Source organism: Leopardus geoffroyi, chromosome D2 (assembly GCF_018350155.1).
Source record: "Leopardus geoffroyi isolate Oge1 chromosome D2, O.geoffroyi_Oge1_pat1.0, whole genome shotgun sequence".
In the NCBI taxonomy this organism is placed as follows: Eukaryota; Metazoa; Chordata; class Mammalia; order Carnivora; family Felidae; genus Leopardus; species Leopardus geoffroyi.
The window spans coordinates 3,524,465-3,550,128 of NC_059334.1; the positions used below are offsets into that span (position 1 = coordinate 3,524,465).

At 39.5% G+C, this 25,664-nt stretch overlaps 1 protein-coding gene across 20 annotated transcripts in view; it reads left to right on the plus strand.

Moving 5' to 3' along the window:
• The window catches only part of PCDH15 (protocadherin related 15), a 1,244,966-nt gene that overhangs the window by 896,066 nt on the left and 323,236 nt on the right, over positions 1 to 25,664 (plus strand). For all 20 annotated transcript variants that reach the window (XR_006701343.1, XR_006701344.1, XR_006701345.1 and 17 more), the window contains 2 exons: positions 5,084 to 5,218; positions 7,017 to 7,166. Coding sequence is in view for 17 of the 20 variants with exons in the window: in XM_045437154.1 (XP_045293110.1) it covers positions 5,084 to 5,218; positions 7,017 to 7,166 (285 nt within the window). In the remaining 3 variants the exon portion in view is untranslated. The remainder of the gene's footprint in view (positions 1 to 5,083; positions 5,219 to 7,016; positions 7,167 to 25,664) is intronic.

Sequence of the window (25,664 nt, forward strand, 5' to 3'; positions counted from 1 at the left end):
CATGGCAGGAGTTAGTTTCCTGAGTAGCTTCAAGAATAGGAGAACAGACTTGGATTGTCCAAAAATCAGTGTCTACCTTCAGTTCAGTAGAAAGGAAGAGTTTTAAGAAATAGTAGCAGGGATCAGTGAGTGGAGTTATCATCAGTGTAGATTTTGGGGTAGAAGGAATATTAACGGTCACAGTGAAACTAAAAAAAAAGAGTAAACAAAAATATTTGTGTCAGTGTTCCTTTTCTATTGATGTATAAATGTCCACATAAAGGTACATATGTCATATAGAGAGGTAATAGGAGTCACATTCCGGGGTTTTTTTTTTTTTTTTTTTTAAGTGCTCTTACATCATACTTTCAAAATAGCCCAGCAGGTAGATAGGGCAAGACACGCCCAAGGCATTTAAGACGATGTCTGAAACCACCATGTTTTCAGTAAGCAGAACTACTAAGAGCTGATGATTGGATTCCGGTTATAAAAAGTAAGTAAATAATGGGGAATAGTAATCAACCGAGGGTACCCATTTGGCTCGTAGGAAGGCAGCAAGTCATTTAGAATTCCATGTGGGTTCACGTCCTGCATAAAGCGTTACTGTTTTCAGAATAAAGGTGTCCTTAAAACTTAATGAAATATGGTCTTAAAGGTCCACAGTCCTGGTATGCTTTATACATATCATTATGCTGTCGTATGTATGTTATGTCAGAATATTAAGAAAAAAATACACCTTGAAAAAAGTTATTAGTTTAAATGCGCTAGAAAACGTTGTTGCTGTTGTTTATTTGTTTTTTATTAGAGTATACTTATAAGCCATATGTATGTCTGTGGTCATTTATGCTTACATGTTTCTATTTAATGTTTAATTTGCATATAGGTTCCTCCAGGGGGAGTTCCTGTAGGTACTAGGCATTCATTTTGTGTTTGCTCTTTTGTGAATTGCTGTGGTTCATTTCCTAGTTCTCTTTCTTTTCCGTAGAACAAGTGGACACTTCCTTCAGTATCCGTTATAAAGACATCTACAACGACTGTATACATGTCTGTGTAGATGTTAATTTAATTTTGTGTTCATCATATTATTGGTTATAGTAGAATGAATTGTATGGAATCCAAATTTCATGTGAACTTTAGCAAAGATTGTTCAATTTTTTAATGTTTTTCAGTTTATGACAAACAGTAATTCATCATCATATTTCTGAAAGACTCTAAGCTTGGGATTGAACTCTTTTGAACAAGGTTGTCTGAAGACAACTACTGTTGACCAATTCACATTGGCAGATGAGATTAATTTCTGTCATTTCCCCTTATGCTTCATAATTTACCTAAGTATGCATATGTATATATGTGCATATATACATACATTTTTGTGTTGTATGTGTATATATATATGAGGATGCATATAAACGTGTGTGTGTGTGTGTGTGTGTGTGTGTGAGAGAGATACAGTATTCTGGTTCTCATTGGAAACCCCAAATTGGCTTCAAATCCAGTTGATTGTTATATTTGAATGCATTTCTTCTATATGATAAGATTTTAAATTTTACATTCACATGTTGTTTACCTTTGCACTTGTATATGTCCTTACTTTTGTCTTCAATTTTTCTGTGCTGTGAGTGAATATCAGAGTTTATTTTAACCTCCCAGAGAATAATACACAAACCAATGAAATGACACACTTATCGTGTATAGTTACTATATGCTTCAGATAATATAATATTACCTTATGTCAGAGGGAAAAGGAAAATTTATTAATCAGCCTTCTGTGTACATGCTGATTTAAAAAAAAACTAGTGTGTATTTTAAACAAATTTTTAAACACAAGGGCTGCATTAAAAGTACTGACCCTGTAAGAATAAGAAGTCAGATGGAGTGCTTGGGTGGCTCAGTGGGTTAAGCATCCGACCTCAGCTCAGGTAATGATCTCACATTTCATGGGTTCAAGCCCCATGTCAGGCTCTGTGCTAACAGCTTGGAGCCTGGAGCCTGCTTTGGATTCTGTGTCCCCCTCTCTCTCTGCCCCTCCCCCTCTCATGCTCTGTCTCTCTCAAAAATAAATGAACATTAAAAAAAAAAGAAGTCAGAGCATTTTCTGTCCATTTTACACTCATAATATACCACACCCGAAACTAGTATTAGCCTTAAAAATAAGTCCTAGGTATTAAGCTTTGAGTAGTAATTGGCTGCAGATTTCCAAATCTGCCTTCTTCAATTCTTGGCCTCAAAGAAATATCCAAGTATTCACCATCAGCGTCTAAGTACCCTATACATAGATTTTGAAGGTTACTATGGTAAGTATCCGTAAACTTCACAAGTTATAATTTAACCAGAGATTAACTGAGCAGGAAAGATTGGCATGAGCTATAAAATGCCATTGACAATGATAGCTTTATGTGTTATATTATCTTTTTCACAAAAAAAACAATCCGCAGGTCTGGAAAGTCGTATTTTAGTCTCTAGTTGCAACGGGACTTGAAGACCAGCAAATTATCAAAAAGTCTTTAATGTTTCTCGTTACCAAACGTAAGAGTCTGTTTCTGAAGTCCTGGTGGGCGTGTCATCTTGAAACAGGAAGCATTTGAAGTGAGGGTCTCGTGGCTTTCATAAACCGGGAGAACGAACGGCGTGGTCAGTGGCACGACCTGGTGGTGCGGTGTCGCGTGTGTGTACCCTGGCGCACGGCCCGGCACTCACCGCAGTCCTGCACCATCACCACACCTGACATAACAAAGAAAATGCTCACAACATGTGGTGAGTCTCTGAAGGAATTATACCCAACAAATTTACCAACAGAGACTCCCAGGGGGAAGGAAGAAAGAAATTGGGAGAACATTAGTTATGAGGAAGGTAGAGAAGGACTGAGGGGTCTGAACAAAGGGAAAGAAGCAAATATTTGCTCTGTTAGGTCACGGGGCAGAGCTTGCTCAGCTCGGATTACTGGCCACGTAGAGGTTTGAGTATAGGATGCTGCATTCCTCAACATCACTGTTGGGACACTCGGAGAACAGGAAAAAATACATGAATTTAACAGCCTAGTGATTTTACCCTGGTTGCTAATTGCTATTAATTGAAACTGCCTTTTAACTTTCTTGATCACTTAAAAATAACCATCAAATTTTATTGAAATTGACTGTAAAGTACACACACAGTAAGAAGGAACCTCAAAATATGGCTTAAAATATGTTGAATTTATATGCATTTTATCATCTATTTTTTAAAATAAATAATTTAACTTTTTATTAACTAATATGTTTGATTAATCAACCCCCCCACCACCACCTGCTAGCCATGCTGAGCATATGGGGTCATGATGCTGACACGGAAACTGAGGTTCCTGTTTGAAAGTATCCATGTAAAGCCTCTGACTTTTCACGGCTCTGAACAATTTTGATTATCTTATAACAAAGAGACCAATGGAAATTATTGTCTATCGTATTCATTTTTTTTATTGTTCTAGGATCAATAAATGTAGCATACTGGACTTCTATCAAAATCTTCCATAGAAGACTTTTAGGTCTTCTATGGACCTGGAAGCTGCAATGATATAGCTAAGTGATATCTCAAATATCTAAGGAGATATCACAAATACAGAACTGTGTGAGGTTCAAATGAAACCATTCATTTCAAAGTTATTCAGAATATGTACATACAGAAGCTTTAACAAGATGTATAGATTTCAGCATCTGTGGGTTGCATCAGGACCACCTTTTAATATAGCAGTACAGACATCAACTTTCTCAATTTCACATAAAAATGTTTAAAATGTGAGTGCTAATTTTTTAAGTCAAACTTAACATGTCTTTAACAATTTTGAAGTCTATACTCTGCCCTCAGCCCCCGATTTCAGACGTAGAAAAGGAATCTATGGTATTAAATTGCATTTCACACTGTGCTATGCATACCATGTGTTGGGCGCTTTTTTGAATATAGTTGACACACAGAGCTACATTAGTTTCAGGTGCACAACACAGGGATTTGACTTCTCTCTGCATTATGTCATGCCCACCGCACGAGTACGCGCCATCTGTCACCGCACGATGACACTGTTACGGTACCACTGACTGTATTCCCTGTGTGGTGACGTTCATCCCCATGACTTATTCCTTCCATAACTGGATGCCTGTATCTCCCAATCTCCCTTTTCCGTCACTGCATAATTTTTAAAGTTGCCCAAATCTATAAAAATGCCTCACCTCCCTGTGTATCTCTGTTGCTGTTGTTGTCATAGCCTTATCAGAAGCCGTCCGTCCCAAATGCCCCTCTTTCCTTTGGTGCACTTGCCCTCTGACTCCACTATGCAGACACCAATGCACACCTCCCCACTTCGTGTCCTTGTTCTTTCTTGAAAATGCAGAGATGGATGCCTTCCCATTCAGGGACGTCAATAGACTGTGAAGGGTTTCCACTGCTTAGTGAATGTTCTATGTTTTGAACTTTTGCAATCACTTCTCTATGTACATATCATGTTTCTGGGCTCTTTTATCAGACACACGCACCCAACTCCTACACCTTCAATCTGATTATCAGAAATTTTTAAATTAAAATGAACATTATGTTTCCCCTTGGAGAATCTTTACAGCATTAAAATATGAAAGAACGAGCATGATATTTATAGGTAATGAATTATACATAACCAATCTTATTTCTATTTTACATTAACCATGAGAACAGAATAGTAATATGCATGTGGGTGCTTTGTTACCACAAATCAAGTAGTTGTACAATCCTACAGCTAAACTTTGGGGTTCCAATTTTCTTCTCTTGCATTTACTTCTTATTCCTTGAGCTCAGTGAAGTTCTGGAGAATATTGATATCATAAACCATTAAGAACATATTCAATTGGATTGTTATCTATCTTATTTTATTTCCTTTCTTTACACTAATAATACAGTTATTCCACTATGTTGTTTTCCACAAAGTGAGTCCTTTGTCTTTGCATAATTCAGCTCAGTGATGAGTAAATGTCTAGTAGACCCTATCTTTTCTTTGGAAATTCTTTTGACACTCATGGATGGTTTTGTAACAGATTTGTCAAATTAATTTACAGTTCATGAACTAATAGCTGCATTGTTTATTCAACTTTTGTTTGTTTTCTCAAAGACGAAAGACCCAGAGCTTCACCTTTTTCTCAACGATTACACCTCAGTCTTCACCGTCACACAGACCGGTATCACTCGCTACCTCACCCTACTTCAACCAGTGGACCGAGAAGAGCAGCAAACTTACACTTTTTCGGTAAAAAGATTTATTATTTATGTGTGTTCATGTACGTGTAACGGAAAGTGATGTCTGTTTAAAACTGGAGAGGTCCATGGGGCGCCTGGGTGGCTCAGTCGGTTAAGCGTCCGACTTCAGCTCAGGTCACGATCTCGTGGTCCGTGAGTTCGAGCCCCGCATCAGGCTCTGGGCTGATGGCTCAGAGCCTGGAGCCTGTTTCAGGTTCTGTGTCTCCCTCTCTCTCTGCTCCTCCCCTGTTCATGCTCTGTCTCTCTCTGTCTCAAAAATAAATAAACGATAAAACTGAAGAGGTCTGTGACTTAAGAGGGAAAAAATGCAGTATTTTCAAGTAACTGAGAATTGAGACTATCAGTAATAAAATTCTTTACATGTGTTTCTCTTTTTTCTGTTTATAAGTTTGTACAGCTATGTTATCATTATTTACCAAAAAAAAAGGAAAATAATTTTCAAGACGAAAACAGGAAAATGAGACTTTCATTCTTCACCATGCACTTATAATCGACTTAAATTGAGATAGAATCCACAAGTAAAGAATTATTTCCTAACCCTTACTTTATTTTAATTTATTTTATGGTTTTTGTTATTACATTTTATATTTTGACATGGGGTTAGGCCAGTGGTTCTCCACTGGGATGATCCCTGCACCCCCAACCCCTGTCCCACCCCCCGCCCCCCTGCAGAGCCCTGGGAACAGTTGGCAATGTCTGCAAGACAGTTTTGGTCATCACTACTGGATCTACTGGCATCAGGTAGGTAGAGCCCAAGGATGCCGATATGCATCTTGTAACACACAGGACAGCCTTCCCTCTCTCCAACAGGGAATTATCTGATGGAGAGAGCCTAGTTCAGGTTAGTTAAGAAAAAAAATGGTGAGGGGAGATTATTAAAGCTGTATATATATAATAGAATATACACATTATATTCTGTATTCTATGTTCTATATATTCTATGTATTCTATATTCTGTTACACAAACACATACATGATTTGTGGGGGTGAGAGGTGGATATAGATAAAAAGAAAATTGTATTATCCAAATTTATGAGCCATAGTTTATTCAGATATAAGAGGAAAATGAGCCAGTGGAAAGGACTTAGGACCTACAGAAGACTCCTTTCTGGAGACCCTTTTTACACAGCAAAGCCACAGCTTCCAGAAACCCTCAGCGACATTGCGAACTTAGACACAGAGTGGATTTCAGAAGTCATTCAGAACAAAAATGGTGGCGTGGCAGTGCGGACTTTGTTTGTCAGACCTTCCTAAAATGTTAACGATGTAATTAACATAGCACTATTAAGTAACATCAATAAGTCCTTTAAAACTGCCATTTTGTAAGTTACCAGAAAAAGACATCGCATCCCTAGGGCGCCTACTTTCTTGAGTTATCGATATAAGCATGTTGGCTCTGAAAGCGTCAATGGAATTATATATAAAATATGTAAAATGGAAGAATATTCTCCTATTAATTTTTAAAAATTAAATAGTAGTTAACTCCTAAGAACCAATGTTACTGGCCCGCTCCAAGCTTCTCTAAAACTTTACATATCTGCTTATTTACGTGTGCTTGGAATTGAATACATTAAAAATAAAACAGAATCCTTTGTAATTGCTTCTTAGTGCATTAAAGCATGTTGCTTATGTGTGTTATTGTAAGTTTGTTATTTCTATCAACAAAACATGTTGGCACCCTTTTAAAACTGAAATTATATATGAGAAATGCCTTAAATCATAGGACTGAATTCAGTACTGCCTATGTTTGCATGACTTACCTGTTACGTGTGTTTTTCATGCCAAAGATAACAGCATTTGATGGTGTGCAAGAAAGCGAGCCAGTTATTGTCAATATCCGGGTGATGGATGCAAATGATAACACTCCAACCTTCCCTGAAATATCCTATGATGTCTACGTTTATACAGACATGAGCCCCGGGGACAGCGTCATACAGGTAACTACCCATATGGTACAAGGCGCTATGCAAAACGGTTGTTTCCATGGGCATTGTATAATGCGATGCTTCAGAAATTGCTCAAGAAATGAAAACGAGGGGCACCTGGGTGGCCTAGCTGGTTAGCGTCTGACTCTTGATCTCGGCTCAGGTCATGATCTCACAGTTTGTGGGTTCAAGCCCTACATCAGGCTGTGTGCTGACAGTGCAGAGCCTGCTTGGGATTCTGTCTCTCCTTCTGTCTGACCCTAGCCTGCTTGTGCTCTCTCTCTCTCTTTCTCAAAATAAATAAACTTACAAAAAAAAAAAAGGAAATGAAAATGAACTTCAGGCTCATTATATGGCATAATCTGGCTTAAAAAGCTTGAGACTTATGTTTACTTGTCACATAAAAATGTATTTATATTGACTTTAAAGGAGAATTAACTAGTTATTAGATGTAAACACAGCTATTTGATCAGTTTATACTTGATTTTTAAGAGTTTAATACACCGAATACACTTAATTAATATAGTAGTATTTTTAATATGTTGATGTTTTCAAGTATTAGATGTATAGTTGAAAATTTCAAATTGTTTGGACCTTTTGTAAGTATGGGTTAATTTTCCCTTGGCGATAAAGGCAAAGGACTACGTTAATAAGTTGGTGGATGACATTGTCAGACAGTGGTTACCTGGACATAACGTGGAATCATCACAACTGAGAAAATTTGGATTTCATAGTAAATGCTATCTGTGAAACTACAGAAATCGGCAAAATCTTTCTCCTTGACTTGTCTTATTTTTATTATTAACCGCATACTTACTGCATTTAAATTAATTATAAGTTATCTCAAACTATGGTTTTTTTTTTTTTTTTTTTTTTTTTTTTGTATTCTGTGCGTAAGTCATAAAGAAGTAATCATATTCTTCCTCGAGGGCTTTTGGGATAGTAGAGTCTAGTACTTTCCAAATTGGCTGTACTGCGGAATTATCTAGGGAGATGTTTAGAAACACAGACAACCAAGATGTCACTTCACCTTTCTGGGATCTGAGGTTCTATGAGCAATACTTCGGTTATTGATGTTAAAATAATAAACCCGAGGGGTTCAGTGTCCAGACACATAAAGACCACTGATGTAGATTGTCCTCAATATCTGAGAGTCAGATTCAATAATTTTAAGTTACTTTCAGGCCAGGAAGGCCATGATTCTGTATACTTTTTAGAGCATTTGAATGGCTCCAAACTGTTACTAAATGACCTATTGTATATTATATAAGTATATCATAATGATACGTAATAATGTATATATAACACATACTAAATATGCACTAGTTAGTATAGTATATAATTAATGCACATAACTCAATTTACTTGTCTACATGTCTTAGCATATAGCATATATAAATAGTTCAGAATAGTAGAGCATCAGCCTAAAGACCCTGACGACAAACGTAAGCCTTCACGTGCGCCTCCCGATTCCCCCGGCTCCGCCTTTGCCTTCTTTTCCTTTGCACGTGCTTTGCTCCTGAACCACCAGCTGCACCTAACCGAAAGCGTGTGGCTTCCTCTTTCTCACTTCCTCCAGTTAGCCACTTCCCTTCCATGTACAGCTTGATGAGCCTTCTTGTCCTTCACATTATTTCCCTTCTGAGGACGCATGCCTTGGCGGTGTTCATCCTTCCTTGATGGTCCCTGCTCTTGCACCCCACCTGGACACAGAGCTGTGCAGCCACGCTCCTGTGATCCACTGCTGTGACACAAAACACTCATCACACCTCGTCCCACATCATCACTCCTCATCGGTGTGAGACATTAGGGAAGAAACGGTTCACGTTCTTCTCAGTGCTTCTGCACACTGTTTTCTGTCGCCCACGAGTACTCTTCTTAACCCAGATTTTGCAAGGCTGGCTCACTTTCTTCGTACAGAACTCTGCCCAAAATGTCACCTCCTCAGAGAAAACTTCCCTCCAGGCTTAGTGCTGACCCCCTTCCAGCTCATACACTCTCTGTGACTCCCCTTCTCAAATGATCCTATTTTCTTCTCTCTTGCCCTCACCCCACGCTGAAGACCCCAAGAGGTCAGTGTCTTTTTTTTTATCACCGTGCTGCCTCAACACGCAAGACGTATCACCCATGCGGTACCTAGTCATCCAAAGGATGAATTGTTACCAAATTCACATGGCGCTGTTGTTAACAGTAGTCTAGAAATAATTCCGTGCTATCTCTCTTTTATTCATCGGATTAAGATATACTTTCTTGGGTGATAAAAGGGATGACATTATAGCATGGACAGTGGAAATTCACATGTACGCACTTCCATGCGTGGATACCCCCTGCTGTATATGGCAGTGGAGAAAAGGCCACAGTACATTTTATTCCTATCTTGCTTACGGCATGTGTCATGTTGACGGAATCCACCCTTTCAGCCATTTGTCTTGAGGGCAGAACTCTAAAGACAATTAAAAATTAGTTTATAGCATCCACATCAATAGTGCCTAGCATATCACAGGTGCTCAATAGAGTTGATGCTTAATATGTTTATTCCAGGATGACAGAAGGGAGACATGTGGACAAGCAGAATGAATGGGAAGGTATAAACACATTGGCCTCTATTTCTAGTTGACTGGTGGACCTCAAGAACTACATTTGTCTTTACCGAGGCACTTATATGGGCAGTAACATTACAGTGTATACAGATAAAGGAATGACACTCGTTGTCATGTTCCTATTTAATTAGATCTGATTCTTATCTCTATAATAACATAATTGGAAGTAACAGTAAGTTTATACACACACACACACACACACACACACACACACACACACACAAAAGCCAGCAGGGAGCTGGAAAGTGTAACTAAGAAAATGATAGCAATTATGTGGTGGAACTATATCTCAAAAAATGTCTGCCTTGGGGGATCAAAAGCTGATTTCTGGCATTTGCTGGCTGAAACAGTTAATTTCCCTTATGTATCTCTTTATAAAATCGATCTTTCTTTGCCTTTAAAGATTCATATTTTAGATAACTTCCTGAACCATGCAGATTATGAAGATAGAGTGTCATTTGTGTTTATATGGCTCTATCTTTAAAAGTTACTTAAGCACCAAGAGATAAAGACTTATAATTAGTATTTTAAATGTTATTCCTGGCATGTGGTAAAAGAGTGGCATGGCTATAAAACATCCTTCAAGGGCCTGGAAATAAAAGGAAATCGATTTCCTATTGAGAGAAAAATGTGTAAACAAAGCAAAATGATTTAGAACTGGGACCTGTCCCTGCCTCATGAGAATGACAAAATAAATTCTGTGCTGCACCCACCCAGCCCTCGCCAGCCCTGTCTTTCCGCACTGACCCAGCACGGTATCACCTCATTTACTTTTAGTTACTATTATGGTGTCGGAAAGAGTAAGAACATTAGAAGCAAAGATGACAGTGAACAGAGACTGTCCAGCAGAGAGCTCCTTGGATAACAGATTTTAAGTATATTTTATTTATTTTTATTTTTTTTATTAACTTGTTTTATTTATTTATTTTTTTAATTTACATCCAAATTAGTTAGCATATAGTGCAACAATCATTTCAGGAGTAGATTCCTTAGTGCCCCTTACCCATTTAGCCCATCCCCCCTCCCACAACCCCTCCCGTAACCCTCAGTTTGTTGTCCATATTTATGAGTCTCTTCTGTTTTGTCCCCCTCCCTGTTTTTATATTATTTTTGTTTCCCTTCCTTTATGTTCATCTTGTTTTGTCTCTTAAGGTCCTCCTATGAGTGAAGTCATATGATTTTTGTCTTTCTCTGACTGACTAATTTCACTTGGCATAATACCCACTGTGGAAAATAGTATGGAGTTTCCTCAAAAAACTAAAACTAGAACTACCCTACGACCCAGAAATGGCACTGCTAGGATACTACTAGGTATCCACGGGATACAGGTGTGCTGTTTCGAAGGGACACATGCACCCCCATGTTTATAGCAGCGCTATATCAACAATAGCCTAAGTATGGAAAGAGCCCAAATGTCCATCGATGGATGAATGGATAAAGAAGATGTGGCATATATATACAATGGGGTATTAGTCATCAATCAAAAAGAATAAAATCTTGCCATTTGCAACTACGTGGATGGAACTGGAGGGTATCATGCTAAGTATATTTTAACCAGGGCGTTCCGAATCTATCATTTTCAATGTGGGCCCGAGACTGCCTTGGCCTGAGGAAGTACATTCTCGATTATTCCAACACCTTCTTGTTAGGAGGAAACATCCTTGACTGCGAGAAGCAGATAGGTTAGGCATAAAGGTGTGAGTAATCGGGTCCTTATAAATTGGTCCTCTGACTTTATATTCTGACGCCTGAGTATTGAAACAGGAACAGCGTGATTCTCATGTGTATGGGTCCTGAGCACCCCGGCCCTGCCCCGCGAGGGCAGTGCTGTCACAAAACACCATCTGCACCTTCCATACCTGGCAATGAGGTGCAGTCAGAGTACTAGCATAGCTCGTGTTGAGGGGGAAGTTGGTGGCATGAGTGAGAATGATTTTTGGCCTGAAAGAGCCTTTTGTAGGCCATCAGTGAAACTCTGCAGGTTTGACACCAACAAATATCATGCTGTGTTGTCTTAGGTCTCATTTCACACATTGCTGGTTTTCTCGAAACACCACCTGCTGTGTATTAAAGATACAGATCTTGGTATGTAATTTTAATATCTTGGAGATGTAGATTTTCATATCAGTAGTTAAGTCTAGTCCACACTCTATGGATGCTATTCTTAAAATTGTACAACTTTCATTGGTGTTCTTGATCCTTAATGAATATAGAGATATTCCTGAGCAGCCTTTATTTTTTTATTTTTTTTTTTTATTTTTTTTTTCAACGTTTATTTATTTTTGGGACAGAGAGAGACAGAGCATGAACGGGGGAGGGGCAGAGAGAGAGGGAGACACAGAATCGGAAACAGGCTCCAGGCTCTGAGCCATCAGCCCAGAGCCCGACTCGGGGCTCGAACTCACGGACCGCAAGATCGTGACCTGGCTGAAGTCGGACGCTTAACCGACTGCGCCACCCAGGCGCCCCTGAGCAGCCTTTAAAAATATCAGTCAGGGGTCACCTGGGTGGCTCAGTCGGTTGAGTGACCGACTTCGGCTCAGGTCATGATCTTGCAGTCTGAGTTTGAGCCCCGCCTTGGGCTCTGTGCTGACGGCTCAGAGCCTGGAGCCTGCCTCAGATTCTGTGTCTCCCTCTCTCTGCCCCTTCCCCGCTCATCCTCTGTCTCTCTCTGTCTCAAAAATGAATAAAAGTTAAAAAAATTTTTTTTTTTAAAATATCAGGCAGTTAAGGGTCTGACTTCGGCTCAGGTCATGATCTTATGGTTTATGAGGTCAAGCCCCACATTGGGCTCTGTGCTGACAACTCAGAGCCTGGAACCTGCTTTGGGTTCTGTGCCTCCCTCTTTCTCTGCTCCTCCCCCACGCCCCTCTCAAGAAATAAACATTAATTTTTTTTTAAATATTGATGCCTAGACTTCACCCTGAGATACTTTTATATATGTGATCTGCCAATCACAGTAGAGCCACTGTGAGAGATTTGATTTAACAAAACAAAGCAGCTCTAATATGCAGCCAGTTTTGAGAAAACCCATCTTGAGCCCTCCCAGTGTTTCACACGTGTGAAAATTGGAATCCCTAATGTGTCAAGGTGGAGTCTTACGTGGTGCTGAGTCCTTGGATCATTGCCCCTGTCTTTCCACTTTTCTCATTCTTCAGTTCCCATTTTCTTCTGTCCTGCTTCTTACTCATCCTCCCCCCTTTTCCTCACCTTCACCTGTGCTCTACTAATAATTCCATTTCTTTCCCTTTCCCTCCCCTACAGCCATGTCCCCTCTGTACTGACGCCATCCTGTTGGTCTGTCGCTGTTCCTGAGTCTCCCCATGTGCTGGTCTCCATGCCCTTCCCAGGTCCAGCCTCACACTGCCTTCCCACCCTGACCCATCCAGGCACTTGGATTGATTGATGCATTTGCAGAATTGATTAACTTATTTCCTTATAATTATTCATTGTTATTATTTTCTTTCGCTGACGTGGTACCATGAGAAGCATACAAAATTGCAAATCATGTGAGCCCATCTTTAATTGTCAAATACAAGAGCACTTCTCCCTCCTCCATCGGGGCAAAGCTCTCATCTGTACCGTTTCCCCTCAACGTTTTTTTTTTTTTTTTTTTTTTTTTTAATTTTTATTTTTGGGACAGAGAGAGACAGAGCATGAATGGGGGAGGGACAGAGAGAGAGGGAGACACAGAATCGGAAACAGGCTCCAGGCTCTGAGCCATCAGCCCAGAGCCCGACGTGGGGCTCAAACTCACGGACCGCGAGATCGTGACCTGGCTGAAGTCGGACGCTTAACCGACTGCGCCACCCAGGCGCCCCTCATCTGTACCGTTTCATAGAAAACCTCCCTGGTGACTGAGGTACTTTGTCGCTGGCTCCCTGTTCACTTCTCATTCTTTAAATATTAACATTCTCCAGAAATCAATGTGCAGTTTTCTGTGTCCTGTATTCCCATGTTGTTAGTCATTAGCGCTACGCATACTCACACCTCCCAAAGTTAAATGCCCCGTGGCCACCTGAACATCAAGCTGGTGTTCAAGTATCTGTTGCACGTGGTAATGCAGGCTTTTGACAGGCACTTCAGATTGGACATACTCCGAGATAAATGAGCCAATCCATCATCTTTCATCTAATACAGAAACACAGACTCACACACACGCATCCTGTCTTCTTAGCTGCTACATTGGGACGGGCCCAGTGCACCTAAGATCATACAGGCCTTAGCAGCAACCTCAGATTTCTGTTTTGTATCCCCTCCTTCACCTACACGGATCCAGATGTCCAGGTTCTGGAATTGCTGTTTCAAAATGGATCTGCCATTACTTCCCTTTCTGTGTCTATGCCCTGTGGTGAATTAGGCTACTACAGGGGACTCTGACCCATAACCCTATTTCTGAAGATGCCTCACGCCCCTCCCACAGGTGGTTGTTCCAAAACACGAGGCAGGACAGGTCCTCATCCGAGTAGGGCCCAACCTCTACGCGTGTCGTCTAGCACATCTCTGTCACACCTCAAATACGTTCGTCTTCTCCTGGTACATCCCTCCATGTAATTGACTTTGACATCGTATAGAGGGTTTTATTTTGTTCGTTTTGTTTAACTTCAGCATGAAATATCCCTTCCCATTCTATGGTTACCGACATCTCTGAAATTTAAAGGTTTGAACGAAATTATATCTTGCACAGTTCAAATGTGACTTTGTAGAGGTTTTTTTTTTTTTTCCTTTTTAATTTTGTTAATGTTTATTCATTTTTTTTTTTTAATTTTTTTTTCAACGTTTATTTATTTTTGGGACAGAGAGAGACAAAGCATGAACGGGGGAGGGGCAGAGAGAGAGGGAGACACAGAATCGGAAACAGGCTCCAGGCTCTGAGCCATCAGCCCATAGCCTGACGCGGGGCTCGAACTCACGGACCGCGAGATCGTGACCTGGCTGAAGTCGGACGCTTAACCGACTGCGCCACCCAGGCGCCCCTGTTTATTCATTTTTGAGAGACAGAGAGACAGAGCACAAGCTGGGTAGGGGCAGAGAGAGAGGGAGACACAGAAACTGAAGCAGACCCCAGGCTCCGAGCTGTCAGCACAGAGCCCAACATGGGGCTCGAACCCACAAACCGCGAGATCGTGACCTGAGCCTAAATTGGACGCTTAACCGACGGAGCCACCCAGGTGTCCCTCAAATGTTATTTTTTATTTTTTATTATTTTTTTTTTAATTTTTTTTCAACGTTTATTTATTTTTGGGACAGAGAGAGACAGAGCATGAACGGGGGAGGGGCAGAGAGAGAGGGAGACACAGAATCGGAAACAGGCTCCAGGCTCTGAGCCATCAGCCCAGAGCCCGACGCGGGGCTCGAACTCAGGGACCGCGAGATCGTGACCTGGCTGAAGTCGGACGCTTAACCGACTGCGCCATCCAGGCGCCCCTCAAATGTTATTTTTTAAATAAAGCCTTCATTTCTCTAGCAAGTTGGAATGAATTGTTCCTTTCAGCATACTCCCACACATCCATCTGGCAACTGTTATCTGGCTCACATTTTACCGCAACTTGCAGTAAGGTTAGCGCCTACATGCCTGTCCCCCTGCTGAACTGTAAATTCCTTTAGGACAGGAACTCTTCATGATGTCTAACCACCACTGGTCAGCACATCACTTCCTCATGGTAGGGCTTCACCAGATAGCCATGGAATGTATTCCCCCAAAGCTTTCTCAGTCAGTTTAGAAAAAGCCTCATTCTACAAATACATTTTGTTTTGCTTCAGAATTCCCACTGCTATTCAGAGTGTTATCCCCCAGGGCCCTCTCCCTAAGTCCACAGTTTCAACCAGGCTACACCTTTATTGTGCTTCATATAGAAAACAGTCCAGTGGGGTACGTGGGTGGCTCAGTTGGTTGGGTGTCTGACTACAAGCGGTTCATGAGTTCAAGCCCTCGAGATCCTTGCCGACAGTGCCTAACCGGCTTCGGATTCTCTATAAAACCCCCCTCCCTGCCCCTCTCCTGCTTGCTCTCTCTCTCTCAGAAATAAATAAACATTGAAAAATATATATTTTAGGAAGCACTCTGCACTGAAGATGTTGCTGATACATTTAACTTAGGCTGTGTCACAGGTCACTGCATATTAGAGCTTGAAACTACTTTGAAAATATTTCTTGTTCATATCCTCATTCAATAAAGAATTTGAGTCGATACACTGATACATGATTGGTCCAAATTCACAACGTTTATAAGTGACAGAGTTGATGCCGAATCCAATTTAAAGACGAGATTCTGGAGCCCAACTAGCTGTGTCCCCACTTCGGATCCTTATGTGTCTCCATACAAAGAGCTTAGTCATCTCTGCTTTCATTTTCTAACCTGAAAAAGGTGATAATTATAGTATCAGCTTCACAAAGGTGTTCCAAGCTTTAATTAGTTATATAAACTACTGCTACATGTGTATTTGAAAATATGTCTCGTATAAATGTTACCTAGTTATTATTGAATTATTCTCATGGAATATATAAAGCATTTATGATTATTAATAACCTTTACTGCCTTATCTGTATATATCCTTCTCTGTTATGGGTACTAGTTAGTACTATGTGGAGGAACATACACACTACACATAAAATTATATATTAAAATGATTTTTCATAATTTCCAACATTATAAAGAAAATAAGGATAAACCCATGTCATATATCAATGCCTTTTGACAATTTATTTTATGTCAAATAATGACATTGTTCTCTGTGGTGAATGTGTGTGTTGTGTGTGTGTGTGTGTGTTTGGGTCTGTGATATCATGACTAATGTCTGAGGGATATATTTATTTAAAATCTTGGTGGAATTTAGTATTTCAGCAAATACCTGATAGATTTGATGAGCAAACCTTACAAAAATGTAAGCATATTTTTACATTTGTAAAAAAAAATTAATTTATTTTTGGTATTTGAAACAATTTAAATTTTTTAAATTTATCTTTAACATTTATTTTTGAGAGACAGAGACAGAACACAAGCAGGAGAAGGGCAGAAAGAGAGGGAGACACAGAATCCAAAGCAGGCTCCAGGCTCTGAGCTGTCAGCACAGAGTCCGATGCGGGGCTCGAACTCACGGACCGTGAGATCATGACCTGAGCCGAAGTCGGACCCGTAACCGACTGAGCCACCCAGGTGTCCCTGAAACAATTTAATTTTAATGAAGACCATACAATTTCTTACCCAAGCCCACTTGCATTAGAATGAGAATATATGCCTAAAATCACAACTCTTAATTTATATGGGTTAGTTGCCCATGTTGAATTCGAAACCTCATTACGCCATCTGTATTTTGTTCATGTGGATGAGATTTCGCACCTGTGAAAAAGCAGCACCTTCCCTTTAGTTGCTCAGGTTTGAAAGCGGAGTCATTCCTGCCACATTATTTACTCCCTCCTCTCTGTGGTTACCAAGTCCTACTGGTTCCTCCTTATGTACGAGCCAAATGCACCTGCTCAAGTCTTTTCCCACAGCCTCCATCCTCTCGAGAGCTGCCTTCATCATTCATGCTGACCAGGCGGGCCCTTCTTTGGTCTTCATTCTATCTCCTGTCTTCCCTTCTCCATTTGGCAGCCACAGGACTCTTGCAAACCTGAAAGCAAATCAATCATTGCCATGCTGATGCCTTTGGTGATTTCCCACAACTCTAGGAATAGAGGTCAGTCACTGTCTCACATGACCTGTCTGCAGATTACTCTCCAGTTTGATTCTTACCAACTGCTTTTCTCTTGTTCTTTGAATGCTTCTACTTCTATGCATATGCCGGTCATCATTAAGATCTCAGTTTAAGTGTCTCTTCCTCAAAGAAGCCTTCTAGGACTCCCTTCCTAAATTATACTCCCTCTGTTATCCCAGAGCATCCTGATTCTTCCTTCATAGCATATTTCAGAATTTCTTATTATCATGTCAATTATCTGTTTCTCACATTAATAGTTAATAAGCTCAAATGCAGCGTAGACTTGGTTAGTTTCTCTCTCTGTCTTGTTTCACTAGAATTTGTATTCGACATCTGGCACAACACCTGGTACATAGTAAACCTTTTATACATTTTTATTTAATGAACAAATGGAGAAAGGGATTAATGGATGCAGGTAAAATAAGTGTTCCTTAATTTATTGTGTGGCTGTTGGGAAATTATCTGTATTTCAGGTTAAAGTGATTTAAAAACTAATCAACTAAACTTCAGGTGTATTTGCATTCTTGAATCGCATCCTAGAATGTAGTACTTTCTAGCTTGATTAGTCAGAAGAATTTTTCCAGTGAAAGCTCTTGAGAGGCTAAACAATCTGACGGAAAACATGTCATGAGAAAGTAATCACATACGCTTTTAGAGAAGCAAAGGGGAATAATTAACACACTTACTGGGAAATCATCCATTGTGTTGAGTATCACAAGGAAAAAAGGAGCCACTAAGATTTAATTTCTGACCTTCAGTCATAGGGAAAAAGGGAATATAATATTTTTTTGTTTTATCATGATGATAAATATGGCTCGGATAATCCAGTTGAACATTATGAAATGTTTTAACATGTAAATGGCTCTTAAGACCCCAAGAGTTATGTTGTGTAGAGTAAGCTTTCCCATTTGGTAAACCTGGGGGAAATATTAATGAAATCAATCCAGTGATCACCAACATCTGCATTTTTAAGTTGTATATGTAAAAATTAATTCTTGCATTTGGCTTCTATATTATTTTTCAATCATCATCCCCCTTCCCTGATATATATAGAAACCCAGATTTTCCAAGAAAATCTATTTCTAAAGGCAATTAAGTTAATTTACTTTCATATTTATCTAGCATGTTTTGGATTGTCACAGTGAAAGCTGACTGTGGTGGATTTCAATAAGTAATGCTTAAATGCTTGCATCTTTATAAAGCTTTTTGTTTAATTGTATGTGACTGCTTTTAATATCATCTACATTGTACATTTTAAATTCTGACAATATTATTTCTCATCATTACAGTTCTACATATTTCTGGTTTACTAGGTAATTGATTTGGAATTTAGAAACTAGAAGAAACAAAATGTTTAATATATATATTTTTTTTCTTTATACCAAAGTATGTTAGCTTTTTTTTCCAGCTATTGTTTCAAACAAAGAATAAAGGTCTCTTCTCCCCTAAACTCCCTCTTGCAGTAAATCATGCTACAATGTCAAAGCATAATCATTTGAGTATAAGAAAAATACTTGCATATTGAGACATTTCAAAGATAGGGAATCTTAGGAAAAAGCCAATATTTCAAATAGAACAGTAGAGATTTCTTGGAAGCATAGTAAACTTCCTCATTCAGTTTGGCAAATAAAACAAGCAGAAATACCATTGAGCAAGCCCTAATATACATGCATGTTAAAACACATGTTAAATACGTATTTTCTTAGACAAATTATAATTTAATTTATATAGATTTTTATGTGCCTGGTGCTAACCTAGGATGAAGAAAGTGCTAACCCCTGAGCAGTTCCATATAGATTGTAAGAGGTCATCTCCATTCACAGTGGAGTCACCAGAAAATATCTCAAACCGGGGCACTGGGGAGCTCAGTCGGCGAAGCATCCGACTTCGGCTCAGGTCATGATCTCGTGGTTCATGAGTTCAAGCCCCGCATCGGGCTCTGTGCTGAGAGCTCAGAACCTAGAGCCTGCTTCGAATTCTGTGTCTCCCTCTCTCTCTGCCCCTCCCCCGCTCATGCTCTGTCTCCCTCTCTCAAAAATAAACATTAAAAAATTTTTAAGAAAATATCCCAAACCATTATTGAATTTCTTTTAAGTTTATTTATTTATCTTGAGAGAGAGACAGAGAAAGAGAGGGAGGGAATCCCAAGCGGGCTTTGCACTGTCAGCACAGAGCCCAATATGGGGCTCAAACCCATGAACTGTGAGATCATGACCTGAGCCGAAATCAAGAGACAGACACTTAACCAAGTCAGCCACCCAGGCCCCACAAACCACTATTGAATTTTCTATATTACATGGAAAAGAATGAGAATATTATGAGTGTCCTTTAGAACATGAGTGGGGAGGATGGTGTGTTAGGGCCTGAGCAGCTGGGAGGGCTTCATTGCCTGAACCTATGAGGACAGTCAGTGCACACAGGCAGGGAAGGGGGCGTGAGGTTATTGGAGATGGATGCGTACAACCAAAGGTAAGGGAGATACCACTCCGAATGCCGGTGGAGAGGAGAGGAACTGAATGGTAAAAGTTTTGCCTTTCTTTCACTAAGCCAAGTGTGCACTGCTTTATTCCCCAAGCCCCTGTCTTTATAGGCATTTCTGCCTATAGGCAATTCAGCATTGTAGACAGTGGAAGATTTATTAAAGAAGTATTTTAGACAGGGTCCTTCAATTGATGAGTTAAGGCATGGGCTATGACAACTTATGGAAGCCAACTTTGAGGAAATCTGTATTCGAGGTAATGAGGTAGGAACTGAGCATGAGAGAACGTACAAGCTTGAAAGCATCTAAGGTCTACGGTTCACAGTGTCAGAGTTTGAGTAATGAGATTCAGTGAGCCTCTACACAAGGATTATGAAGTTGCCACAGAAAGGGAGCAAGCCCTCCAAATTCTCAGGCAATATAAAGAAACACTTTTAAAAGTCTTACTGTTGCAGCTTTATTCTTGGGCTTTTTATTGGGGATAGGAACACCTAAGAGAGTAACCATCTCCAGTAACAACCCTGTTAATGGTCCCTAAAATATTAATGATCATGGTGGTGTTAATGGTGTTCATACCTCCTCCTGAATTATACACCTGAAAGATACCTTTGCTAAACACCCACTCAACTGACGTGACTGCCATCTTAGATTAGTCTGGGACGTGCCCAACAGGAGAGGGCTGACTAGTAGCCCCATATGCTTTTTAGCTTCAAAGTTCACATTAAGGCTGCAGAGAGCATGATGTGGAGATGACTAGATTGCCCAGTTTGCTTGACCAGAGGCAATGGTCTTAGGTTCAGACTGACTGCCAACCTTGAGATCCAATAGGCCTCTTGTAGCTCCAAGTTTATTTAGCTTCAGGTTAGGATACAGGGCAGTTAACAATGTAACTTGTATGACAATAGCCTAGTGGAAGTCTTGTGTCTAAATACAATTTCTAATGTCTTCTAAATCATCCACACTCAGGATATTTTACCCCCTTGATACATATACCTGAGGCATTCTCCTGAAATTTTTGTTATAGCAACTTCTATAATACCTAGTAAATAAAAGCAGACTTCCTAGAACACTGGTAAGCACGAGAATATCTTTTATCCAGTAAGGAGTTAGAATTCCCTCTGCAAAATATATTTCCGACTATATCTTTCCCTAAGTAGGTTATCTAATATTTCTTCAACATTTTAAAGATTAGTTATTTCCTTCATCCGTTTTTACTTACACCTTTTCGTAAGTGTTAATAGTGATATTCAACTCTGTATGAAAGTTTTTCAAACATAAATTAACATAAATTAAATTCTTTCTCCAACAAATCTCTCTCCACGGTTATTACCTAGCTGGTGAGTTTTAGGTTGCCTTTCCAAATAATCTTTCTATCCAGGAGATCAATATCCACTCAAGTTTCATTTTGATCTGACTGCATAAGTGAACCTGAAATCCTTTATTATATCATAGAGCTGAGGCCAAGAGGTTAAACGTTTAACACAGCACACTTCAATTAATATTGCTATGTTATTTTCTCCACTTTCCAAAACAAATCAGGTTTTTCTCACATATCATGCATTTTTCAATACCAGAGTAAGCAGTAGAGACTATCTGTCAGGAAACTCTGGGTTTCATCTGGTCTGGCATCATAACAATACACCATCCCCCAGGTATAAGTTCACAGACATAAGCTTCTGGGCATCATCTTAGCGTACCAGGCATTTGTCTCTCATGAGACAATACCGTGTTGACCCCGAATCTGTCCAAACCACACAAAAGGTACCCTGGAGAGCTACATTTCCAAGTGATCCCAGGTAGGTCTTATACGTTGGCTTCATACAAAAGCCAAATGCAGTGGCCTCCTCTAAAATCAGCCACAACTCAATATCACATCTGAGAGGAGCCATTGACAGGGTTATATTCTTGCTCTGAAGTGTTCTCTCAGAGAAAAGTATAAAGATATGCTTCTTTTAAATCTTTGTTTATTCTCATTCCATATTCCACATTTTTACCTGGTTTACCTTTTATTACTTTTCTTAACACAGGCTCAGCATTCCAGAGTGGGATTTGCTGATTGTGTTCTACCTTTGTTCCCTAAGGCTGATGTTTCCTTGCCTTCCAGAACTTTCCCTTCTGTCCATTCCCAGGAAGAAGGTGTAGGTTTGAAAAGGTGTCATGGAATAACATGGAGCTGAAGACAATTACCTGAGGGTAGAGGAAGTCATAGTGGTTTCAAAGATAGAAACACCTGTTTATGAAATACAACCAAGACCTAAACTTTGAAATGTGCATTGGAAGGAAGAAAGAAAGGAGAAAAGTGAATCAAATCACAAGACAAGGAATGAATAATTAGAATGGTTCTGGTCGGCCTGAATGATATCCTGTCAATGCATTAGAAAGGCAAAATGGGTAAGGATGGGTAAAGATTCTACATCCCTTCGTAATTTTGGAGAGCATCATTGAGCATAATCTACATGTCCTAATACACATTCATCATCAAGGTGATTTTCTAGTAAATTTAGACACTTATGTAACAGTGACCACAATCCAGGTCCAAACATCGTCATCACCCAGAATGGCTCCTTGTGCCTGCTTGCCGTTAATACTCCCCCCAGCCCTGACTCTGGGACCCTAGTTCTGCTTTTTATCTCTAAAAAAATGTGCCTTGTCTAAAAATCTCAAAAATGTGGAATTGTACAACATGCGGTAATCTTTTTTGGGGGAGGAGAGGTGGTGTCTTTCATTTAGCATGACTCAATAGTATATTTAGTAGCAGCACTGTGACTGTATTTAGCCATCTATGCTGTAGCGTGACTCAGTACTGTAGTTCTCTTTCTTGGAATTTCTCAGTAGTATTCCATTGTATAAAAACACCAGGTTTTATTAATCTGTTCAGCAACTGATGAACATTTGAACTGTTCCAGTTTGGGAGAATATGAATAACGTGGCTATGAATTCTCTGTAGGCCTTCCTATGGACACACACTTTTTTATTTCTACTGGGTGTATACGTAGATACCTGGAGTAGACTTGCTCAGTCATGTAAGAGATACGCACTTACCTTTTCAAGAAACTGCCAAACTCCTTTCCAAAGTGACTGTCCACATCATCACTGACACTTGGTATCATCAGTCTTTATTAAGCCCACCATAGCGGGTACCTTGCCATATCTCATTGTGGTTTTAATTTTCATTTCCTGAAGGAGTCTTGATTTTGAGATCTTTTCATGTGCCTGTTAGTGATTTTTCTATTTTTGATATAATGTCTATTCAAATCATCTGCCCATTTTCTTATTTGTACTGCTTATCATCTTCATATTGACTTGTAATTCTTCTTTGTAAGTTATGACCACAAGTCCATCATCCGATATATGATTACCACATACTTTCTCAAAGTCTGCGTTGTGTCTCTCATATTCTTAGCAGTGGTTTTAAAAGATCAAAGCTTTTAATTTTGGGAGAGGTTAATTTATTATTATTTTTTCTTTTTTGTGTATCATGCTTTTGGTGTCATTTTTGAGAAGGTTTTGCCAAGTAAGTTCATGAACATTTTCTGTTATCATCTGTGAGGCTCATACTCTTAGCTTTTATGTTGTACAAAAGTGATCCATTTTAAATGCTGTGACATAAAGGTTTCAGTTCATCTCTGTTTTTTTAATCTTCTGCATAGAAATATCTAATTGTCTCACCATGTAAAATCTATCTTTTCATCCTTGAATTACCATGGTATCTTTGTTGGGAATCAGTTAGCCATAAATGGAAGAGGTTATTTCTGAACTTCTGTTCCATTAATCTATATGTTTACTTTATTCCTAAACCACATTGTCTTGATTATTGTAGGTTGATAGTATATTTTGAAATCATATAGTATAAGTCTTTTTTTTTTTTTTAATTTTTTTCAACGTTTATTTATTTTTTTTGGGACAGAGAGAGACAGAGCATGAACGGGGGAGGGGCAGAGAGAGAGGGAGACACAGAATCGGAAACAGGCTCCAGGCTCTGAGCCATCAGCCCAGAGCCCGACGCGGGGCTCGAACTCACGGACCGCGAGATCGTGACCTGGCTAAAGTCGGACGCCCAACCGACTGCGCCACCCAGGCACCCCTAGTATAAGTCTTTTTAAATTATTTATCTTTTCTAAAATTCCTGTGGCTATTCTGGGTCCCTTATATTTCCATAGAAATTTTAGGATTAACTTGACAAATTCTACAAAACAAAGCCTGATGAGGATATTGGTAGAGGTTATAGTGAATTTATAAATCAAATAAATTGTAGAGAATTTCCATCTTAACAGTATTGAATCTCTCAATCCATGAACACGGACTCTCTTTCCATATACTTTTACATTTATCTCAGCAATGTTGTAGATTTTGGTGTGTACATTTTGCACATATTTTGCTAAATTTATTCATAGTTATTTTGTCATTTCTGAAGCCATCATGGATGGAAATATTTTATTTGGGATTGCTCACCACAAATGTAAAAAAAGAAAGAAAATGCAACAGATTTTGTTTAGCCTTGGTAGTCATTTGCTAGCTTTCATGGTTTCCTGTAGATTACTTAGCATTTTCTACATGGATAACCATATCTTCTTCAAATAAGTATGGTTTTACTTCATCCTACCAATCCAATGCCTTTTATTGTTTTTGTTCTTTTACATACTTTATTGCACTGCCTGGAACCTCCAGTACAATGTTGAATAGAAGTGGTGAGAGCATCCTTTTTATGTTCCTGATCTTAGGGGAAAGCATTGAACCCTTATCTTTAAGTATAATGCCAGCTTTTGGTGGCTTTGTAGATAGTTTTTGTCACGTTGAAGAAGTTTCCTTCTATTTCTAGTTTGTTGAATCACCTTTTTCGTAAATGGACAGTCTTACCAATTGCTTTTTCTGTATTTATTGAGATTATCATGTGGTTCCATCCTTTGTTTCATCGATATGATGTATTATATAAATGATTGAATGTCTTTATTTTGCCTTCAATTTGAAGGATTGTCTCACCAGATATATTATACTTGGTTGACAGAGGGTGGTTGTTTTTCATCCCAACCCTTTGAATATGTCATTCCTATGCTTACTGACCTCTATTATTTGTAATGAGAAGTCAGCCGTGAATGACACATTGTTTCCTTTTATGAAATGAGTCCTTAGTTTTTTTCTGCTCTTAAGATATTCTTTGTGTTTCAGCAATTTGGGTGTGATGTGTCTAGGTGCACTTCTTGTTTGTATCTATTATTCAGATCCATGGACCTCTTAGTTCTTGACAGAAACCCTCTCCCTGAGCAAACTTTAGTTCAGCTATGGTGAGCCTTTTCAATTAGGCCTCATGGTTGGGCCTTGTCTTTGGTTGGCCCAGCCCAGTTTCAGCAAGAATCCTGTTCCCCTCGTTATAGACAGCCCCTAACCTCAGTATCCGATCAGATCCCTCATCGCCTACCCTGGTATCTGATCACCCTCACCTCCCTTCTGCAAAAATCCTGCTAAGTTGTTTTAACAAAAATCCCCCTACACTTGATGTCTTCCGTTAATAATTCTCCATCCACTCTGGTCAATAGCTGGAAGTCCTCAGCTGCCTTTACCGCAGCTGGAGTTGAGCTGAGCCCTCCTTCTCCCCTATGCTGATAGTCCTGACACGTATCACAAAGGGCCTGGACGATGCCTTCCTTACCATGTTAGCAAGTGTCAGAATAATTTTTTGTTTAACGATCTCTAGATTTATTTTTTAATTACCACGTTTGTTTTAACTCTATATTGT